The sequence below is a fragment of the Tachysurus vachellii genome, chromosome 17, assembly GCF_030014155.1.
Source record: "Tachysurus vachellii isolate PV-2020 chromosome 17, HZAU_Pvac_v1, whole genome shotgun sequence".
Lineage (NCBI taxonomy): Eukaryota > Metazoa > Chordata > Actinopteri > Siluriformes > Bagridae > Tachysurus > Tachysurus vachellii.
The window spans coordinates 8096764-8118155 of NC_083476.1; the positions used below are offsets into that span (position 1 = coordinate 8096764).

The 21392-nt window shown below is 38.2% G+C and overlaps 2 protein-coding genes across 2 annotated transcripts; one reads left to right on the top strand and one right to left on the bottom strand.

Moving 5' to 3' along the window:
* Positions 1 to 2030: 2030 nt before the first annotated feature.
* On the bottom strand, positions 2031 to 9768 carry pdcl (phosducin-like). Its single transcript, XM_060890943.1, has 5 exons — positions 9664 to 9768; positions 6983 to 7168; positions 4301 to 4482; positions 3317 to 3589; positions 2031 to 3041 (listed from the first exon to the last, which is right to left on the bottom strand). The coding sequence occupies exons 2-5, from the start codon at positions 7155 to 7157 to the stop codon at positions 2772 to 2774; spliced, it is 900 nt and encodes a 299-aa protein (XP_060746926.1). The 5' UTR covers positions 7158 to 7168; positions 9664 to 9768; the 3' UTR covers positions 2031 to 2771.
* A 3855-nt stretch (positions 9769 to 13623) lies between these two features.
* On the top strand, positions 13624 to 18539 carry stbd1 (starch binding domain 1). The gene is made up of 2 exons (XM_060890857.1): positions 13624 to 14024; positions 14974 to 18539. The coding sequence occupies exons 1-2, from the start codon at positions 13799 to 13801 to the stop codon at positions 16539 to 16541; spliced, it is 1794 nt and encodes a 597-aa protein (XP_060746840.1). The 5' UTR covers positions 13624 to 13798; the 3' UTR covers positions 16542 to 18539.
* Positions 18540 to 21392: the final 2853 nt, after the last annotated feature.

The window sequence follows — 21392 nt, forward strand, 5'->3', positions numbered from 1 at the left end:
AGCTGTTCTGCTTCCCTGTTTAATAAAAACTAGGGTTTATTTCACGCATGTGATTAAAGTGCTTCCAAGAGAACACCTGTCAGTCCACAAAAGGGAGCCCCCTGCTGGTTTAAAACGATTGTATATGTACATTTTATTTGATTAAATAGACAGACAGACAGATAGTCTATAAAGACATCATCACACAGATATGTGTCCCAAAACAAAAAATCCCTGAAACTGAGGCTCAGACCTGTTCCACCATGAGATTAGCCCCGTGCATTGCATACTGCAAGCTCCATGAAGAAAACAAGGTGTGCCAAGAATGGCTGGGATTATGTAGGGATTATTTTTGTGACCAATCATATTAGATGTAAAATCAGAGATATAGAACAGATATAGAACACAGATAAAATCTGCTACAGTGGCAGAAATTATATTATTTGCTGACGTGACATTTCAGAATCAGAATCAGAATGCAGCTGTTTGTGACTCTCAAAGTACAGACATAAATAACACTTAACATGTACAACAGATTATACAAGACAAAACAAAACAGACTATACAAGACAAAACAGACTATATAAGACAAAACAGATTATACAAGACAAAACAGACAACACAAGACAAAGCATAACAGACAACACAAGACAAAACAAAACAGACTATACAAGACCATATTTTAAAAGGACTATTTTTTTATTAGTTAACCAATCGGGGCCGTCGCCAGAACATAGAGAATGGGGGGCATTTCATTTCCATAGGGGGCCATTTCACTCTTTTATGATCTGAGAAACAGACATTCACCTGTATTTATTATAATCAAAAGACCACGTTCAATATTTAATCAAAACGCCAACACACAAGACAATCATGTTCTATACAATGATTCAAGTACTTTTCCATATGATCAACTTCTCTGTTTATTTCCTCTTTAACTTTTGTATTGGTTTGTTCATTACTTATTGCATAGTATTCATCAAATAACAGTGAACACAGTGCCATCTAGTGGCTTTCTTGAGTAGTTAAAAAAGCATCTACCATATGGTTAAAGGTGGGGTCTCCGTTGTTTGAAAGCCAATGTTGACATTTGAAATCACCAAAACAAACACGCCAGTAACCCAAATGTGTCCCACCCGTTTTGATATCTCCGCCCACACATACACCAGACAAGTATAACCCAGAAATGAACTCAATGAGTAATACTATGGTAATACAAATGTGTTTTTGTAGTACTGTGTGTTGTACCGTGAAAGGTTTAGCTCCGTTTCACGGGGAAGGAGACGGTCAACACCCAGAACCCGAGGCAGAGCTATTGTTAGAGGCAGAGGTCGTAACGTTGCTGCTGATAACATGGAAACAGACAATTTGGAGCGTGTGCGCATGTTTCAGGCACAAAGACTTGCAGTAACGCAAGTAAGTGTATTGATTGATTTAATATTCTGAACTTTAATTTATAGAAAGCCATATTCTGTTAGTCCTACTTCTTGCCTTATCGTAAACCTTCCTTCGCTTTCTTTCTTTGTTTTTATCCACCATGTCAATGTTAAAACCGCTTTCTGCTAATGTCACACATGCGTACTGAACATGCTCTCCGCCCATATTGACAAGACACGCCCCTTTCTGCTCATTGGCTACACGTTAGTTTTGTTTTTGTTTTGTTTGGCAGCCCAATGCAGTTTTCTGAAGCATTTCTCAAACAAGGGAGACCCCACCTTTAAGTGAATTGTGTTCAGGGGCATATGATGAGTCATGTGGGGAGTCATTTGAGCCCCCTTATCCCCCCCACTTTGTCAGTCTTTAAAAGAATGTGTCATACCTACAACGTAGTTAACCCGCCTCCTCTCTAAAATAAAAGATTTTCAGCAAACGCTATCTCTATTTCTATTGGTATTGCTCCATCACTGTTACTACATTTCCATCCATCCATTACTTTAAATGCATACATTCAAATGTGTCATACACCAGGCAAGTCAAGGAGATTTACAGACAAATATTCTCTCTAACACAGCAAGCAAGCAAGCAAACAAACAAACAAAACCAAACCAAAATCAGAACATAAGCTTTTTTTATTTCATTGTTAACAGATTGGACACATATAAACTGTAAAAAACTAACAGGTGTCTTTCCATGTAAAGCTAAAACAATGCAGATGGAAACAAAAATATTTTACATTCAGCTAAAACTAGAATAAATAGTAACACACAGATGTTTGACTTGTTCTGCCTCCATGAATGCATAGAGCACAAATAAAGGCTTTCATTATAAAATAAACATAGGAACATATTTCATAAGATTCCGATTAGGATTACATGCTGAAACAATCTAATATTCTTTCGGGGATTTTCATCAGCTTGGGTATTACTGTATTAAAACAGTGCTAGGACAAACCTTTACCTTGGTACCCCCAAAACCATCCAACATTTCTGAGAGGACATGCAATATTATTTTTGTTTACACCACACTACACACACACACCTGAATATCCTGCACACATTTTGGTCCAGTGAATTAAGATTTGTACAAAAAATTGTGTACCAGGTCCACTAATTAAAATCAGTAGTGTATGTGTGTGTCCATCCATCTGTGATTTGGTCACTTCAAATGGTCGTAAACTGTTATACAATTGCCTTGCGTACACATTAGGTGCATACAGTCCAATTCTGGGCCACTGTATAAATTGCTGGAGAGTTGTGTGTTTGTGTGTGTACACGCAGTAACTGATTTTGGTCATTTCAGTCAGCAAGGAGATATTGTGTGGAAGTGTGTACATATTGTGTATTTAATTTCCTTTAGTCTATCTCCAGGTCACTGTCAGAGTCGTTGGTGTTGCCAGTATGGATGGATGAATGTGTGTTTGGGTGTTTCTCAGGGAGCAGGCCGTACTCCTGTAGCAGTGCCTCCACATCAGTGGCGTAGAAGTCGTCACCCAGCTGGTCAGAGACACGGACCAGGTTGCCCACCAGATCGCCACCGCGGTACAGTAGGAGTGCGGGCAGCGCTGAGCTGCGAAACAGAGCACTGGTGCCCAGCACTGTGCCCTGCGCCGCACAGAACTTCACCTGCAACAAACACAATAAGAATTCCCAACATGGACAACCAGAATACAGCAATAAAAACTGTATGAGTCACATAAGTGCTATATTTGTTTCTTCAGCTTGCATAAAATAAAACATATAAAAGCAAATTGGACTGCCTTAGATCCAGCACTTAGATCCCTGCTTACGCAAAAATGCAGGGGTTTCTGTTTCCTGTTAGCTTTCTTCTAATCCTCACTTAGCACATATTGACATTAGCCACATTGCCATTGCTTCAAGCTTGTTAAGATGCTCTTCACCTCCGGGTATTGCAGAGCGAGACAAATCAGGCTTCCCCTCATGGCCTGGCAGGCGGGCACATCAGGCTCGAAAATGTGCACCAGCACTAGAGTGCTTCTGCCCTCCTCGTCAATGGCGCGCAGGAACTCCTCGCCTGAGGAAATGGAGATGACGCGCTCAAAACGTCGCCCGCCACTCAGCTGCCGCCTCATTTCCTCCATACGCTGCAGCCGGTACTGCTGGAGAAAGGCTTCATCGTCGTTGTCCTCCTCCTTATCGACTCGCAGCGTTACCTGAAGGAAAGCAAAAAATGAACTGAATACTCAAAATATGGCACTTTGTATTTGAGGAGCTCTACTTAATACACACATTTTAACATCTCATTGCTGTCTGGTGTAGGGCTATGAACTGCTTTCATCTGTTTTTACCCCCACAGGAAAATGTTTTATCTGCACACATGCACCTCTGACTGTGTTCTTAAAATTTGCTCTTAATTTAAAAGCTGTTACTTAAAAAGCAGCACACAGGATTTGGCAGTTAGATAATTTGAGGATTAGACTTTGGAGTACATACATGGCACCCAAATAAAACAAATACACAAGAAACATCAGTTGTGGCAAATGACTTAAACTGCAGCTTTGTACAGGGATAAAAGCAACCATATGATCTTTGGACCAATCAGAGTCTGGGCGAGATCTTATTTGGACAGGAGACCCCCAGAGCATAGGGAGTCAAACCACTACTTTGGTGGTTTGTGTTTAAAGTGTGCTGCCAGTTTGAGCAAAGTGTTGGCCTGCTGATCGGAAGATCATGAGTTCGAATCCCTTGTCCACCAAGCTTGCTGGGCCCCTGAGCAAGGCCCTTAACCATCAATCGCTTAGTTGAATAAAATGAAAAAAAAAAAATCTAAAAAATAAAAAATGTAAAACGCTCTGAAAAGGGGTGTCTGCCAAATGCAGTAGATGTAGACGAAAACACTTTCCTTGCTCTGTACTGCACCTAACCTTGCCGTTAAGCTTATCCTGCAGATCATTCTGCTTCTGCTTGTCCAGTTCTTCATCCAGATGTGATCTACAGGTCATGCTTAGCTTCTTTATCAGACGCTCCATCTCCTTCTGTTGCTCGGCTCGCTGTTCCGTCTCAAGCTGCTTGTACTTCCTCCAGTCGTTGAGCACTCCTTTTGGACCTGCAAGTGTACGCACCCACACACACACCCATATACTTTTATATTAAATCGACCCAAATACAGCAGACATGAGAGATTTCAGTAAAATAAAACAATAAAATGAACAAACATAAAACCTCAACGAATTCAATCTATAAAACCTCAACTCTATAAAGTACTTTGGAAAAGAAAAGAACAAACAGTGATTAATAAAACTGTGAAAATAAAACAAGTAATTATTATTAACAACACAATATTAAAAAAAAAAAAATTTAAAGTAGTGAGCAGTAACTGTAAATCAGAAAACAATTCAAACAGAAAAAAGATAGCTAATTCAGAATGTGTTGCTGATTGGACATGGCAGATGTTTATCTGGTCACTTCGAGTTGGAGCTTATTAAGACAAGGGGACCCTGGACAAGGTGCAAACACTCTGCAGAACACCATCTGTCACTCATTCACACAGACAACTTAGAGATGCTAATCATCCAAACACGTGTCTTTGGACTGGTTCCAGTAAGAAACTCTCAAAGCACAGGGAGAACATGCCCTAAAGAATATCTCTGGAAAACAGCTCTGGGCTCAACAAGACCTCTGAAGGTGTGCTGTGGTATCTGGTACCAGGACGTTAGCAGCGAATCATTTAAGCCCTGTATGTTGCGAGGTGGAGCATGAGGGGTTTGGACTTCATTGTCCAGCACATCCCACAGATGCTTGCTGAGATTGAAATCTGGGGAATATGGAGGCCAAGTAAACACCTTAAACTCTTTTTCATATTCCACAAACCTTTCCTGAATATTTTTTTTGCAGTGAGGCAAAGAGCATTATCATGTTGTAAGAGGACACCACCATTAAGGAGTAAATTTGGTTTGTGTACATACCTGCAAACTCACAAGAGGTGAAAAAGGTGACAAGGTTCGAAATAAAAATTTCTTGTAAATAATTTTTCTCTGTACAATTTGAGTGCCTTGGAACCTTAATAAATTGATGAACACAAATATTGCTATTTCTTTTGTTTTTTGGCCGCCACAAGCCTTTCAAGTGCCCGTTTTCGTTGTTTAGCAATGTGTCTCTTTATTGCTTTTTGTTCGTCCTCTGTGGCTTGAAGTGAGGGATGAAATAGGTGATTGCCTTATCTTGCTTCTGAATGCTGATTGCTCAAAAGACGCAAGGATGATTGAGACGTCAGGCGTCATCTGCTTACTAGTGCCTCACACTCCAGTCCAGTTGGTGGCGGTGAATGCACCAAAAGTTGGTTTGCCATCCGCCATAAAAAGTCATTAAAAGTAGGGACACGAGGCATCAGCTTGATAGATGGTACACCCCCCCCAACTAAAAACTCTTCGGATCTACACGATTCACGCAAATGACATATTTTGACCAAAAACGGCAAATGTCCCCGAAAAGCGACTAGTTTGCAGGTATGTGTGTAACATGCTTTGGATAGGTTGTAGATGTCCAAGTAACATCCACAAAAATTCAGAACAATGCCCAGAGCATCACACTGCCTCCTCCTTCTCATAGTGCATCCTGGTACCATCTCTTCCCCAGAGAAGTGACTCACAAGCACCCAGACATCCATGTGATATAAAAGAAAACATGACTCATCACACCTCCCATTGCTCCATGGTCAAGTTCTGATGCTCATCAGCCCATTGTAGGTGCATCTGGTGGTGGACCAGGAGGTCAGCATGGGCTCTCTTCCAATCATAGCCAACTGTATGTATTTCGGCTCATGTATATGTGCTACAATAAATAGTCATACTATTTTAGTCAAATATTTTGTAAGCAGTCAAGTACATTTTCTTAGGTTCTTTAGCATACCAAATACATGTTTTAGATCATGTTTATCAATTCATCAGGTCTCCATCCAGTTCTAAGTTCACATCAAAACTGATCCTAATTCAGACCCTCCAGGATTCCGAGCTTTTTTTATGTTTGCAGCCAAAAATGCAATGCAGTTTTCAATTTGTGCTTTTCTTTGGTATACATCTACTTGAATCGGCAAAATTGCAAGCACAGGATTCTTCAGTAAAACTCCTACCAGCAATGAGACACATGTAATTCCTTTAATTCTATAATAGCTGTACTCATGTTCAAGGCATGTGTATCAAAGACAATTAGGGCTGAATGCATGTTGTCATGACGTCACATATCAAAACTTATCCCAAATCTGAGGAAAATCTGTGGTAACTTTGAAAAACTGCAAGCTCTTCCAAATACTGTTGAGTTTGGCTCGATATATAGTTTTGCATATAGTTGCAAAAACTGTGTGGGATCAATAAATAAATATAAGCATTACAGTCACCTTGCATTAGTGTGGTTGATGGAAGCACTTATTGTTATTCTAATGTTGTTACAGATGATCTAATAATTGTCTGTAATATCCTGTGTATTACTATTGACTGATCTGGTTTTTTTATGCCAAATAATAAATATTTTTCTTAAAACATTATCATTATTAGCAAAAAAAAAAAAAAGAAAAGAAAAAGGACGGCAAGTTGAGAATGTAAAATATGCACCGGTGTTAACAGCAGTGCCATCAGGACTGTAGTCGATTTCAGTCTGAAGCACTTCCTGGTTCCTGATGGTTTTGGACTGGCCTTCGTCTTCCTCATGATCACTCTCCTCATCCTCACTGCTGCTGTAGTAATACTGCAGCTTCTCCCCCAGGAGCTTGTCGTCCAGAGTCGTCATGACCAGTGGCTCTGTAGAAAGTGTGGAGTGGGGGATCAGAAAAGAAGAGCAAGAGTGAGACATTTTTACCAAGCTGACACAAGAATATGAACTGGTTTAGTCTCTGAAAATAATTCTGAAGGAATCGTCAGGATTTTGAATCGTCATGTCAACAGAGATAAAAAATTAAATACTGTTTAAATGAAATATGATTATTAGGGTAGTGCCTTAATATTATTAATACATGTACAGGCACTTAATCAGGAAGTGATATTTTGTTGATTCTCAACAGTTAATTTTGTTAAGACCAACACTTCTCAATCCTTTTATAAACAGACCACCTTTTTACACTGAGATCAATTTCAAACCTTCCTCAACACATTTTTAATAAACATCTGTAAGTGTACAGATATTTTCTGGTTATTAACTTGAACTATGGATCTTTCTATTCCTCCATTTGTACACAGAAATATTGGTTTTTGATTCACTGAGGTTTGGATTAAACCCCCGAATCAGGAGACCAGATATAAAGGTGGGTTTTGATTTAAACTACAAATTAATGAATAAAAAAAACATATAGACATCTGATTAGGTTATAGAAACCCCTAGGATTGATAGCCTCTCGTGAATGTGATTAGCTTTACTCAGACACTGGATTAGGCCTACTGTTCATTTACAAATTATGATGTAGAGAAAGTAAAATCACCACAAATCACAATTACAAATCACTTTGCTAGTTTATTTAAATTCCAGTATAGAAATTTTCATTTCACACCTGTTCTGTGTCCTTTTTCAACAATACTCTTATTTACAATCCATTATATTATATAATAATAAACATACATACTTAATTTACCCCTAGAGTTACGAAGGGATTGCTTTTGTTTTTCTATTCTCTATATAACACTATCACAGCTTTCCAAAATATGCCCTTATCTCCATACTGATGCTTTCCTCCCTTCTGTGAGCTTTGTCACAAGCACGACGACAGCAGGTTTTAAGACAATGTGTGTCCTTTCATGAGCCTGCTCTTCTGTATCAGCCATAACAGACATTTACACCATGAATCACGACAGCAGATATTGTGTGAAAACACAAACAAAACCCAAATCAATGCAGCATTTTACATCAGCGTCAATACCAGTGCAATGGTTAGTATCAGATCAATGCATCCCCGGTATGTGTGTGCGTGCAATGGTGATACCACCAGCATCTATAAATTTGCATAGTACTCATTTATTATTTACTCACTCACCAACATAAGCAAAAGTGTGTGAAATATAAAAAAGTACATCACTAGACATTGGCACAAAACTGAATGTATGTATATAGTAGCTTAACTCCAAAGAACAATCACAACAGAATGGATTAAAAAAAAATTATTGTATATGCTCATACAAATTCTTTTCTTTGTATTCTGTGAAATTCTGCAGTCTTCTTGAGCAGCTCTAGCTAAAAACATCCTTAGTACGGATTTATATTGACTTTTTTAACAACCATGATTTTTATGAATTTATGTTTTTTTTTATAACCAAGTTTACAAACATGATTCACACTTTCCTACATTCTCCCACATTGCCTGTCAGCTACCAGAGGATAAAGGCCTCACTGGGAATTCATCTCACTATAGGGAATGATGCAGCAGTGCTTTAGTCTTTCCAGCTCTCATTCTTCTAATCACGTGCACAGATTAGCTTCCAAGGATTCTACTTTCATGCCATCACCACCATCATGCTTGTTAATTTGTAACTCACTAGTTGAGCTAAGGATCTGCCATAACTGTGCAAAGACTTTATTTACGTTGAACTTTAAAAATTAAAATTGTTGAGGGAAAAAAATAAAAGCACTTTTGTTTTTGTGAGAGAGCAGCAAAATTGGACCAATATCACTTATATTTAAGATCAAGGAGATTTTTAAGGTGATCAAGGAGTTTATAACCTATTAAAACGCTATTATATCTGCAACAACACTAACACTGTGCTTCTGTGTTGTTCCAAAGTCTCAGGAGGATAATTAAAATACAGTACAGACCAAATGCTCGTCTCGTGACGTTCATGCAAAGCTTCAAATCATCTTACAAAATCGGCAGCGGTTCAATCCCAAACGGCTGAGTCTCATTGACATGGTGCACTGGATACACTGTAGAACCCAATACTTCACGCCCACAGTAGGGAGCCTATACAGGGATCACGATGTGATTTGGAACACAGCCTGAAAAAAGCTAGCTAATAACTTTAGCTAGCGAGGTAATAATAGTTTTAGGAACAGAAGAAAAGAGAATCCGACCGTCTAGCTGTCACATGTTTTGTTCTTTTGAATAAACTTAGTGAAGTGTAAGTTGATATTTTATGTTTAAAGGTTTAAAGCTGTTGCTTGACAAACTACAATCTTAGACTAGCCTCAGCTAGCAGGCTAACAAGCTAACAAGAACTAAAAGCGGATTAAATCTAAAAACCAGCTCTTGAGTTGGTCTACAGTGAGTTAAAACATGAGACATAATAAAACAGAGTAAACACTCCAATCTTACCCAAACGATATCTTTCTGGAAAAGAATATTAACAAGCGTTGAAATTTCCGCGACCTTCTTTGACGCTACTATAATGTCACCTTCTTGCGTCAGCATTAAACCGACCAATCAAACAGCGGTTTAGATGAATGGCATCGATGTTAACCAATCAAAACACGAATATATTGTTTGTGCATTTTGCATGTTGTAGCATACAATATTTTAGAGTTAATTGTTTTTATATCTGGATAAAACTATGATTTATTAATCAAGAGTTTACAGTTAGGTATCAAAAATTGCATGTGATTAAACACGTTTTAAAACAAATAGATTTTGAGCACAGAAACCTAAGTCAAATTTTAATAACACAAATGATATGTAAATTCAGTGTGTTACAGGGATGGTCAACATTTCCAGAAACTACACAAATGTTCAGTGATATCCCCATGTGCAGTAAAGCTGGATCTCTTCTTCCACTTTTCTGGGGATGTCCACCAGCCGATTTCCGCATTCTTCCCAGCGCACAATCTTTCCATTCTTGACCAGTACAAATTTCCACTTCACCTGGATGTACATAGGAAAGATGATGCTGCAAAACCATAATCCATCTTCTGCTTTCCTCAGAGGAACATAACTCTTCCAGGCTCCGAGGTTCTGATGGTTCCCTGTTACAGCCAGAGTTTGCCTTGGGGAGTGCGTCACGTAGTGAACTCAGAATCTCACTCGTAGAGTTTTTATGTCCTGGATGAAAAGGCACCACTTTCAAACTCCTCAACCAGTGAATCTAGTGTGGCCTGGAATTTTTGATGATGAACCTCTCTGGCTTTCTCCAGGTCATCTGATCTCTTCCAGATCTCCACTTTAATTTTTTTTCAGTACCCAAATTAAAGGACTTGCTCACTTTGGATTTTGATAATGCTGAGTTCTTTGCAAAAGTTAAAGTTGCTGACTGATGTACTTTACCTGATTTCTTTGCAACACTGGTGCAATGTTTCCTGGGTCTTGAGGTGTATGAGTCATTTGAGATTAACTGTTCATTGCTGCTTCTTGGGCTTCTCAGCATCTTGTTTGCCTTATCTTTTTGTTTCACGTTACTGTTTGTTTTCTCTAAATTAAATTTAGAAGTTTTGGAATCCAGATGGTGATAATCTGGAGAATCCTGCTTAAATTGCACCTGATGCATATCCATGATGGTCAGGATGATAGGTCAGTAAAAAGGGAAAATATGTTTTGTCTTTTAGGATCTACATCTACATAGGAACTACTCAACTACATCAGCTGTGGCTCTTAAATAAGCTTTGTTTATCTGACAAGATTTGCAGGATAAATTAAACATCATCAACAATGGTATCCGCAAAGAACAAAGTGTGAAATGATCAAGTGAACTGCTGATCCAATCAATTATAACACTATCTGATGCAAAGGGCAGCTCAAATTTCGCAAGAGACTATTTTCCTGGTGTTTATTCTGAAATCCCAATCCTTCATCAGCCATAAGAATGCTGAAATAAGCCTTACAGAACATTAGTTTTTAAACAGTAGTATTCTTTTCCAGACAGTATTCTGGAAATACTTTAGACAGTAAATACATTCCTCTTGTTTTATACAATGAAGATATTTAAGTCTGAGATCAAAAAAATAATATGAGGTTATAGATCATATTTAAATTCCTGATAATGTAGATCATGGCACATCTGATATCAATACCTTTGGTAACAATAAAACAAAAATCTAAACTAAATTAAGGTAAATCACACTATATATTTATTTAGCTCTGAGTGGTTTCTCATTTTAATCTCCTGTTCAGGAAATGAAATGTTGCTCAGTTTGTCTTTTTTTAAGTCATGTCTAGCTGCATGATGAAGTTCTTCCAAATTAGATTGGATTCATTTCTCTGTAAATTGGCAGACAAAATGTTCATGTTGCATGTAATTGAATGTTATTTTTAGGTTTTGTTTCACAGCTCTTACAATGTTTATTTCTGACTGGTTTGCTGTATAGTTGCAGTTAATTCTACTGCATACATTCATACATTTGGAATGGACTGTACATAATAGTGAAACAACTGCCACCATTACTGAGTCAGTTTTTACAGTTTTGGACATGTATTGTACTTTAATTCACTGGGTGACTTTCACAAATGTTGCAGATTTGTCAGCAGGACATTTATAATGCTACTTTCCCTTTCTCCCATAGGTTCTCTGTTGGATTTAGATCTGCTGACTGGAGACGCCACTGAAGAACACTCACTGTCATTATCCTGGAACTAATTTGAATCATTGTGTGCTTTGTGACTAATGACTGTATATCAAAATGTCTCTGAGATACTCTGCTGAAGTGCAATTGTCAACCCCGTCCACTCCCATGCTAGTGAATGGGAAGCCAAACATTCATTATAAGATCTCCAAAAATTATTTTTGGGAATAGACTTGTTTTTATAAATTCAGTTGGCCTTGATATCTCCCCAATTGTTTTCTGCTACAGCAGAATTGTAAAGTGAAAGAATAAAATATATGAATGTTTGACTCATACTATTAGGTAAAAACATGAAAGGTGAAAGGGGAGTACATCAATACACCGGGATTGTGGGTAACAAACACAACTGGCATTTTATCTTTTCAGGTTTGACCCAGATCATGTCTACAATGTACAAGGATACAAAGGTTCTAACTGCCAAAACCAAAGAGGAATAGCAAATAACAAAGTCCAAAACAAGCACAAGATACGCTGATAGTTAAATCCATCAGACTTTCAGTAAGTAGTAACAAGGTAATCGGAACTCATACAGCCAATTATAATGAAAAACCGGACTTTACACAAACAATACAGAGAGAAGAAGCATTCAACAAATACACACGGAATACAAAATACAACAGAAATACACACCAAATACAGAATATAACAGAAAACAGCAATTTACTGATATAGAAAACACTCTAAAATAAGGCAGGACAGTATAGTGAGGTAGGAAAGTTGTATACTTACATAGGAAAGGTGAATATGGAGGTTGTATGTGTAATGTGTACACTGAAGTGGGACAGGCATTTTATAAAGTGACAGTCTCAGTTATTATGTGTATTCCAGCATAGATGATCTAGCTGTGATAACCTGCTAGGTGTGGAGAAATTGATTATCATTGATTGAACATACAGTGTTTAAACTGGTCAGCACTGTTTTTGTATATTGTCTGTTGTGTATTGTCTTGTATTTTTTGTCCTGCACTGTCTTGTTTGTCTTGTCCTGCACTGTATTGTTTGTCTTGTCCTGCATTGTTTACAGCAGGTTACACAGATGCACTTTATGTACATAGGACTAACTTACTAAGTCCTTATAGCTCTGCCTTTGTTTATGTAGCCCCATGATCATGGAGAAACTCATTTCACTGTGCACTGCAACAGCTATATATGGTTGAAATGACAATAAAAGCTTCTTGACTTGAATGTGTGAATGTATGTGTGCATGGTGTGAATGATGTCCAGGGTGGAATTCTCAATCTTTTGCCCTGTTCTTTCTGTAGCTACCACGATACAGACCGGGATAAGGCAATCAATGCAAATGATAAAAGTGTGAAATAGGTGGAGAGACTCTATTAAAACTAGGTTTATAGGTTCATAGAGAAGTGTAATGTGTGTGTGTGTGTGTGTGTGTGTGTGTGTGTGTGTGAGAGAGAGAGAGAGAGAGAGAGAGAGAGAGAGAGAGAGAGAGAGAGACAGAGAGAGAACGGAAGGGGGAGAGAGAGAAGGGGAGAGATTGAAGGCAAGGGGGAGAGAGAGAGAGAGAGAAAGAGATAAGGGAGGGAGGGAGAGAGAGAGAGAAGAGAAGGGGAGAGAGACAGAGAGAGAGAAGGGAAGGGGGAGAGAGAGAGAAGGGAAGGGCGATAGAGAGAAGGGGAGAGAGAGAGAGAGAGAAGGGAAGGGAGGGAGAGAGAGAGAGAGAGAAGGGAAGGAGAGAGAGAGATAAGGGGAGGGAGAGAGAGAGACAGATAGAAGCCCATTGGCAGAGCGCTCATCTGACTGCGGACACGGATTTTTTTTTAATCCGTGCTGCAACACGAGCTTGTCTCTAAAACAGTGCGCGTGGAATGAAGCCACACACGCGCTTCACGTGAAAAAGACGCGTGTGACGAGTTTTTATCGGCTGCAGCCACAGCCGCCGACATGAGTCACCGTTCCGGTGTGATGGGGGGCTACGAAACCGCGGCCGCCGTACTGTTCATCATATTCGCCTCGCTGTCAGCATGGGGCGCGTTTCTCATTTACCGAGTCGTTAAAGGTCAACGAGGGGAAAGGTGTAGCAAAGAGAACACGAGCGGAACGGAAAAGGAACCAACGAGACCACGAGGAGGAGGAGGAGATGATGAAGATGAATGGAGCAAGTCAACAGGTAAAATGGACCACTGTTGAAACAGTTAAGACATGGATTTTGATGTTTAAGTAGTTTCACAAACACTTTTCCTGTTTAAAGTCAGGTTTGAATGTAAAGTTACAAAATAAGAAAAGAAAATGATGAGGACTAAAATTAAAGGCGTAACCGTGTGACGTATGATGCTGCGCACGTGAACCTTACTGAACCTGAGGGGTAGTCACGTGATCATCTAGCCTTGTTGTTTAACTTTAACACACAAGCACAAGCCCCTATAAATCAGTATTTTACCTTTAACCCCAATTGGAGAGTTTTGTGGAAATTGATTTGAGCTGAGTAAAAATAAATGAATAAATAAATTAATTAATTAATTAATTAATTAATAGTGAGAGAATGTTTGACATAATTGTGAACATAATTGGAACCTTTCCCAGGAATAGACCCTGGATGGGACTAAAACAGAATATGTGCAGAAACTCTAAACAGACAGTAACCTGAGCTCAGAATCAAACCAGGACACTGGAGCTCTGAGGTGGCAATGCAACCCAGTGATCCCAATGTGACCCAGCATGATCTAAATAAATATTACAATTACAAATTCCCAAATCCTTAGAAATTCTCCAGGCAAAAAGTCTTGCTCATGTTGTTTAATATATGAAAGACGTGTGCATGTGCTTTATAAGATATCTACATTCTTTAATGATTAATTACTTTAGGTTTTAAGTTAATTTAGGCTCTGTGTCACCTCATAATTACTGTATACCTATGTGAAGGAGGAAGTGGGAACAGAGTAGAGAAAATTAAGTTGTAATTAAAAAAGTACATAGATATACAATGGGAACAAAATGCCTCAGGAATATTTTATTCATAAGGATTTTTATTGGTTTCAGTATATTTTTTCTTAAATAAATGTTCTACAATTAAAGATATAAACAAAAAAAAATCACGTCGTTGTTTTTTCCCCCCAAAGGAAGTGATGATGGAATCTCTGAGGATTGGGATGTGGATTCCGATGAAACAAAAATCCTATCTCATGCAAGCCATACAAAAACATCTTTAGACCTTCTGGAGGAAAACCTGGAAAAAACCTCCCATGAGACTGTGAAAAAACTTACTGCAAAATCTCAAACTGGTTCCCCTGTTAGAGACACTACTGGAACCGGTAAGGACCATAGGATATGCAGGCATGATGTCTTTGATGCTGCTGAGAGTATTAGTGCGCAGTCAGATTTGTTTGTTTATCAAGATAATAGTAGCCGACCCTCTGGAGACAAGCCTGAGATCAGTTTGAAGGAAAATGCCTGTGATGATGAGGAGTCTGAGATCGAACAGCATATAGATGTGGATGAGCCATCTGAAACAGAGAGTGCCCAGGAGATTATGGAAGCTAAAAATCTCATTGTTCAAAAAAGCCAGTCAGTGGACGATCTTTTAGACAACACACTCTTAGTGCAAGACATTATGAGCAAGCCTAATGAGGAGGAGATAATTGTAGCTGACAGAGTGGTGCATATTTCATCTGAAATCTCAAGTTCAGAAGCTCTGCATAAAAAGACAAAGATGGACGAGCCTGAGGTAACAACCAAAGCATTCGAGAGGAACATTCCTCTGATGATTGATCTTGACTCCTACTGCTTTGCTGAACAGTCTGATCCCTTGAATAATTTGGAATCGGAGAAAGTCAAGCAAAAGATGGAGGTCAAAAGCTGTCAAGACTTCAATGGCAGCATTAACAGCTTGCAGACAACAGTGAGCAAAACTGATGACTGTTTGGCCACTCAACAGCATCTGAGCAACACATTTGGCAATATTCTCAGCAGTCCACCACAGAACTACCTGGGCTTTACTGTAGCTGGTTTGCAAGTGGATTTATTACCACCTCTGCCACTCACAGACCAAAGCAAGGATAAAACAGAAGTCACACCAGCAGACATTAGCCAGAAGAAGAATGAGATCAGCATAATGGATGCCATAATGGACAGCAATGAGTGGCTTAGCACTGGACCACCAGACACCAGAGACCTGCCCTGGCTGACTCAGACTCTGAGTAAGGCTAGTTGTGGATTCAAAGCTGATGTTTCTTCGTCTCCAGTTCCAGCTACTGCCGCTTTTGGGCTTCCAGCTGATGTGATGTCTCACCGAGACAAGACAGACTTGCCAGAGAACACCACCACTGCTGAGGCTAAGGATGAAGTTGATCTGTTGAATAAGAAAGTAGGTACAGTGTTGCCAATGCCCCAGCTTGTAAAGGTCAGCTTCAGAGTGCACTACATCACACACTCTCCAAAACAGATTCTGGCTGTAACTGGGAACCAGCAGGAGCTTGGGTTCTGGGAGAGCTTTGTTCCTTTGAGCAGTGTTGACAATGGGTTTTGGTTCTGCACCATCAGTCTCCCCTTGGACAGCCAGGTCGAGTGGAAGTTTATCTTGGTTGAGGAGGGAAAGATCCAGCGTTGGGAGGAGTGTGAAAACCGCTGTTTTGCAGTAACTGGGCAAGAGGAGGAGATTCATCTAAATAAGAACTGGGGGTATGCGTGAACCAAAATCATATCAGTGGCATTCTATATAGCAATAATATTTATCCCAGGTGCATTATTGCAAACAGATGTTAGCATAAATATGATGCATGAGGCTGTGATACTGTTAATGTAGCAATAATCCTTCCAATATGCACATTTTCACCTTTGATCAGTGATTAGCTTGTATGTCAATTTGGATATGCTCATGTTGACAACGTTTGTCCTGTGGCTCTTACCAGCAATAATATTAGGTGTCCTACACTACTCAGAGAAATGGTTTATTTTTTAGTGACTTGTCTGTTATAGTTGTTTTGCAATGCCAAATAATGAATTGTTTGCAGGGATGGAAAATGCTCTAGAATTTTTACTTCTTTACCATACGTAAGTATTACTTTGGGTTATTTATACTAGTGGTAGTGAAGTTGAAGATTTGTCTTCTAACATTTGGGGGAAAAAACAAACTTTTTGCTCCTTGCATGTTCATTCAGATCATCAAACTAGTTAAAAATCTTTCTTTGCTCATCCAGCCATCAGCTGTATGCATTTTAGAAATCAAACAGGCTGAACTGAATCGATCGAATAGCGTTAATGCTAATAATATCTCTGGACATAGATTAGCCTCCAGACTACAGTGTTGAACATGAGGATAAGCACTCCTACCTCAATATGCTGAACTAAACTAAGACTTGTGTAGAGTGAGGTGTCGTCTTTGCCTCTCAAAATGACATGAAAACTGTTGATGTAAGTGTTGCTAATTTGCTAATATTACCTGGCAATTTTTAGCAGAGTTAGCTTTTTTTCTTGGCTTATGCCTGGTTAGACTAGATTTGATTCCAGCAGCTAATGATTTGTCAAAGTTAGATTCTTACAAATGGTAAATATTTAGTTATGTGACCGTTTACTAATTAAATAATTAACAAAATTACTATTGCTGTACTATTTACTTTTAGGCTAGCATATTGTGCATGATTAATTCTTAGGTGGGATAGCAAACAGTTGCATTTGATTTGCAATCTAAAATTACTTTAACACTTTCTTTCATTTTGGCTTAATACTTGCAAGATTTAAGTAAGATTTGACTAATTATTTATATGTTCACTGAAGTATAATTTCTTAGTACTTTTCCACCCCTGTTTATCTAAATATTAGATTATTTTGTATGTACGCTTGTTACAAATCCTTATATATAACAAAAGCTGCATTAGTAGTCATCAAGTTCGCTAATCAGTATTTGCACAAACTTGCTCAGCACTCAGTTTTTCCTCATGTCGTAACCTTGTGAGCAAATCAGGTTTGCATGTCAGCATCGATGTTTATGTAATCAGGGAACGACTAGTGTTGCAATTGTGAATCAGCAGTGAGCTACTCGTACAAATAAATCCATATTCTTCTGGCTTCCTGAGCAACCTGGCTGCATCATGAGATTCAGCCTGCAGTCTGATTTTGTGAAATAAGATTTCTAGATGAGTTAAAAGTTAGGAACATGCTTTAGTTCCTTACCTCTTCTGTTAGTAGCTGGCAGTTATATGATGAACTGAGTGTCTAGAGAACAAAAACAAAACAACAAATTACAGATCCAAAAATACGTAATAGCACATTTAAATAACAAGAATGCAAATTTGGACCAAATATTGAACGCAATTAAAACAATACGTAGAGTATTCAAATTGGAAATCTAGTTTTTAAGTGAGTGTTGCAGTTATGTTGGGAAATTTTAACACATAGTTTCTCTAGGTGTTTGAGGAGTTTAACATAAATGATTTGGCCATATTTACTGATGCACTTCTTGGTGCTCATAGATCCGAAAGTGAGTGAAAATCTTGCTATCATTCTGTACTTCAGTAAGTTTAAAATATAACAAATAATACATTTTATTTTATTACCACAACTTTGCCTTATAAAAACTCAATGTGCTGCAGTTGGTGTTAGTTGTAGTGTTTTCTATTGTTAATGTGTGTTTATGTAAGCATCTGATATGCTTTTGAAATAAAGTAAACGAATAAATTGGAAAAAAATTGGAGATGCATTTTTCTTTCTCTAAGCCATTACACAGGAAAGGTGATCAACGTGAGACATATGTAGATCTGATATTTTGAATATTATTCACTCTATAATCTGCCTTTCCCTTTCCCCATCTTTGCATTACGATTGGCATAGAGTAGAAATGGTTCTGTACATCATAAACACAGTCTGCACCTTTTATTGCCTTATTATTGGTGATAAAACAAGCTCTTGTACTTTTAATCTAGCTGAACAAGAATGGGCATGGGGAGCTGTGTGTCGTCCCCCTGTCGACCCCTATTAGCACAATTGCTCTTCCCGTTTTGACCACTAGATGCAATAATGATAACGATCTATTTTATCATTCATTCATACCATCATTTTATCTGTCAAATAGAAGGTTTTTTTTTTAATAATCTGTCACTTAAAAGAGGTAAATAGTATTGCAATTTTTGTGTATGAATACTTTTATCTTTTGGTTCTATTCCAGCTGTGCCATCTTTCCTACATTCAAGAATTATAGCAAGCTCCAAATTCACTGCCTGATGCAAATTAAAACATTAATCATGCCCTGTTAACTTCTAGTAACTCATTAGCACAAAGATTCAAGCCGCCAATTCCTGGCTTTGAGTCAAAAAGCTGGGGAAGATTGATTTTAATGCTTTACTTGCTAAACTGCACTGCATCTCACAGTGAAAGGAAATAATTTCAGTGTGCTTTACGGTAATTACATTGAGTTATTTGATAGTGTTTTTTATTGCATCAGCTACTTGACAGATGTGCTGTTTTAACAAGTTTATCTAACGTTCATACTTTTTATTCACTTGATATCAAACCTGGATTTTTGAGCATTACAGACAGGATTCAGCTCCTGAACGGGATCAGGTGTGTTAAATTGGGCTTATTTTTGATTTTTCTTAACTTCTATTGTGAAACATGAACTACATTTGAAGAGGTATATTTTTGGAATTGTCTACACTTACAGGAGTAAAAAAATTGTGAGTGTATAGAGAGATGTTGGACAGGAAGGAAACACAAGCTGCCAGATTTATTTTATCTCAAGCAAGCAGGGCAATTTCTGAAAAGTGGAACAGAGTAGTTCTGTAACTAAAAATGTATTACATTAACCTTTTTAATACATCCAAAATGCTTTCAGCAATTAGCTACTTTTGTGATGAGCACCTACAACCACTAATCACTTCTCAAATAGGTTGAATGAGCCAGAGACCAGTTCAGAAATAGTAGGCTGAGATAGAGAGAGATAGAGAGAGAGATAGAGAGAGAGAGAGAGAGAGAGAGAGAGAGAGAGAGAGAGAGAGAGAGAGAGAGAGCTATGAAGCAGAACCTAATATAGGACTGAAGAGATACATGTACCGGTTTTGGAAGTGATGTATATTGACGGTCTACTGATGTCTGTGGTGTGTTTACGTTTGGGATGTAAAAGCAGGACTTGAAATAAATGTTATAATTCATGTTATACGGGACAAAATAAAATGTCTGCTACAACTGGCTCATTTTAACTGCAATAAAATTCACGGTTTGAGATTGAAGCTTAAGATTTTCCAATTTGTCACTTAAATATAAAATTAGACCCAAGAGGAAACTAAATAAATGATGTCAGCATTGAAACCTGACAACATCTAGCAATTTCATCACCATAATATCTGTCCAAAGGCTTCTTGATCAAAGTGTTTGAACCCATGATAAGGCTAAAATAAGCGAAGCAAAACATCAGGAGGTCAGACAATTTAGGTGAAGAGTGTATATTTATTATTTAATGTGTTTTGGCTTCCATGAGGGCTGTCTTTATTCTAGCTCTGAGCCCAAACACACAGATGTCATGATATTACGGAGCACTGAATTATTTTAAACTGTTTGAATTAAAGATTGCAACTTGTATAAATCATAAGTGTCAACTTTAAAATGTAGCACTGTATTTAAGACACAGAAATATATTTATTACCAAATTAGTGCCTTTTTGTATAGTCTATGAACTATGAGGCTCATTAGCTTGTGTCTTTAAATTATACTTTTTTCCCAAAATAAAGGCAAAAATTGCTGCGCGCAGTACTCAGTTCAGATGAGTTCAGTGAGATCAAAATGCAAAGCTGAAATAAAATCTCAGAAGATTAAACATAAAGGTCTAAAGGTCAGCAGTACCGGATTTCAGTATCACCGTGACCTCAATTCAAAACATGCAGAATTGGCTGAACATGACTGGATGAAAATGAAAGAGCTCTTTGCAATCCAATTATGAATATTTCTTTTAGACTGACATTCACTCAGATATTATGGTCTGTTTGCCTTTACATTTCCATTTATATACCGTATATACTTTTCTACGTTTAGTAGTCATGAAACACAGTGATGTTTTTATAGTTTTGTGTGTACGTGTGTGTCTGTCTCTCTGTCAGGAGGATTAATCCTCTGTGTGCAAACATAACCTTTCACCATTGGGTTCAATGCATTCAAATCACATTCACATAAACAGACTTATTTTGTCAGAGATCTAAAAAAGATATGCTCAGCATGCTTATCACACAGACACACAAAAAAAACCCCACACACACTGGCCTTCACAGATATTCCTCCATGTCTAAGTGACTATTAATAAAACATTCTCTCTCTCTCTCTCTCTCTCTCTCTCTCTCTCTCTCTCTCGCTGTATTTCTCTCTCTCTCTCTCGCTGTATTTCTCTCTCTTTCTCTCTCTCTCTCTCGCTGTATTTCTCTCTCTTTCTCTCTCTCTCTCTCGCTGTATTTCTTTCTCTCTCTCTCTCTCTCTCTCTCGCTGTATTTCTTTCTCTCTCTCTCTCTCTTTCTCTCGCTGTATTTCTTTCTCTCTCTCTCTCTCTCTCTCTCTCTCTCTC

What these genes read in the sequence shown, in the direction of transcription:
- pdcl (XM_060890943.1), bottom strand. Translation starts at nt 7,157, where the DNA reads ATGACGACTCTGGACGACAAGCTCCTGGGGGAGAAGCTGCAGTATTAC. An exon ending in AGGATAAGCTTAACGGCAAG is followed by an intron (nt 3,590 to 4,300) that starts GTTAGGTGCAGT and finishes GCTTTCCTTCAG; the next exon opens with GTAACGCTGCGAGTCGATAA. An exon ending in TCGCTCTGCAATACCCGGAG is followed by an intron (nt 3,042 to 3,316) that starts GTGAAGAGCATC and finishes TGTTTGTTGCAG; the next exon opens with GTGAAGTTCTGTGCGGCGCA.
- stbd1 (XM_060890857.1), top strand. Translation starts at nt 13,799, where the DNA reads ATGAGTCACCGTTCCGGTGTGATGGGGGGCTACGAAACCGCGGCCGCC. An exon ending in TGAATGGAGCAAGTCAACAG is followed by an intron (nt 14,025 to 14,973) that starts GTAAAATGGACC and finishes TTCCCCCCAAAG; the next exon opens with GAAGTGATGATGGAATCTCT.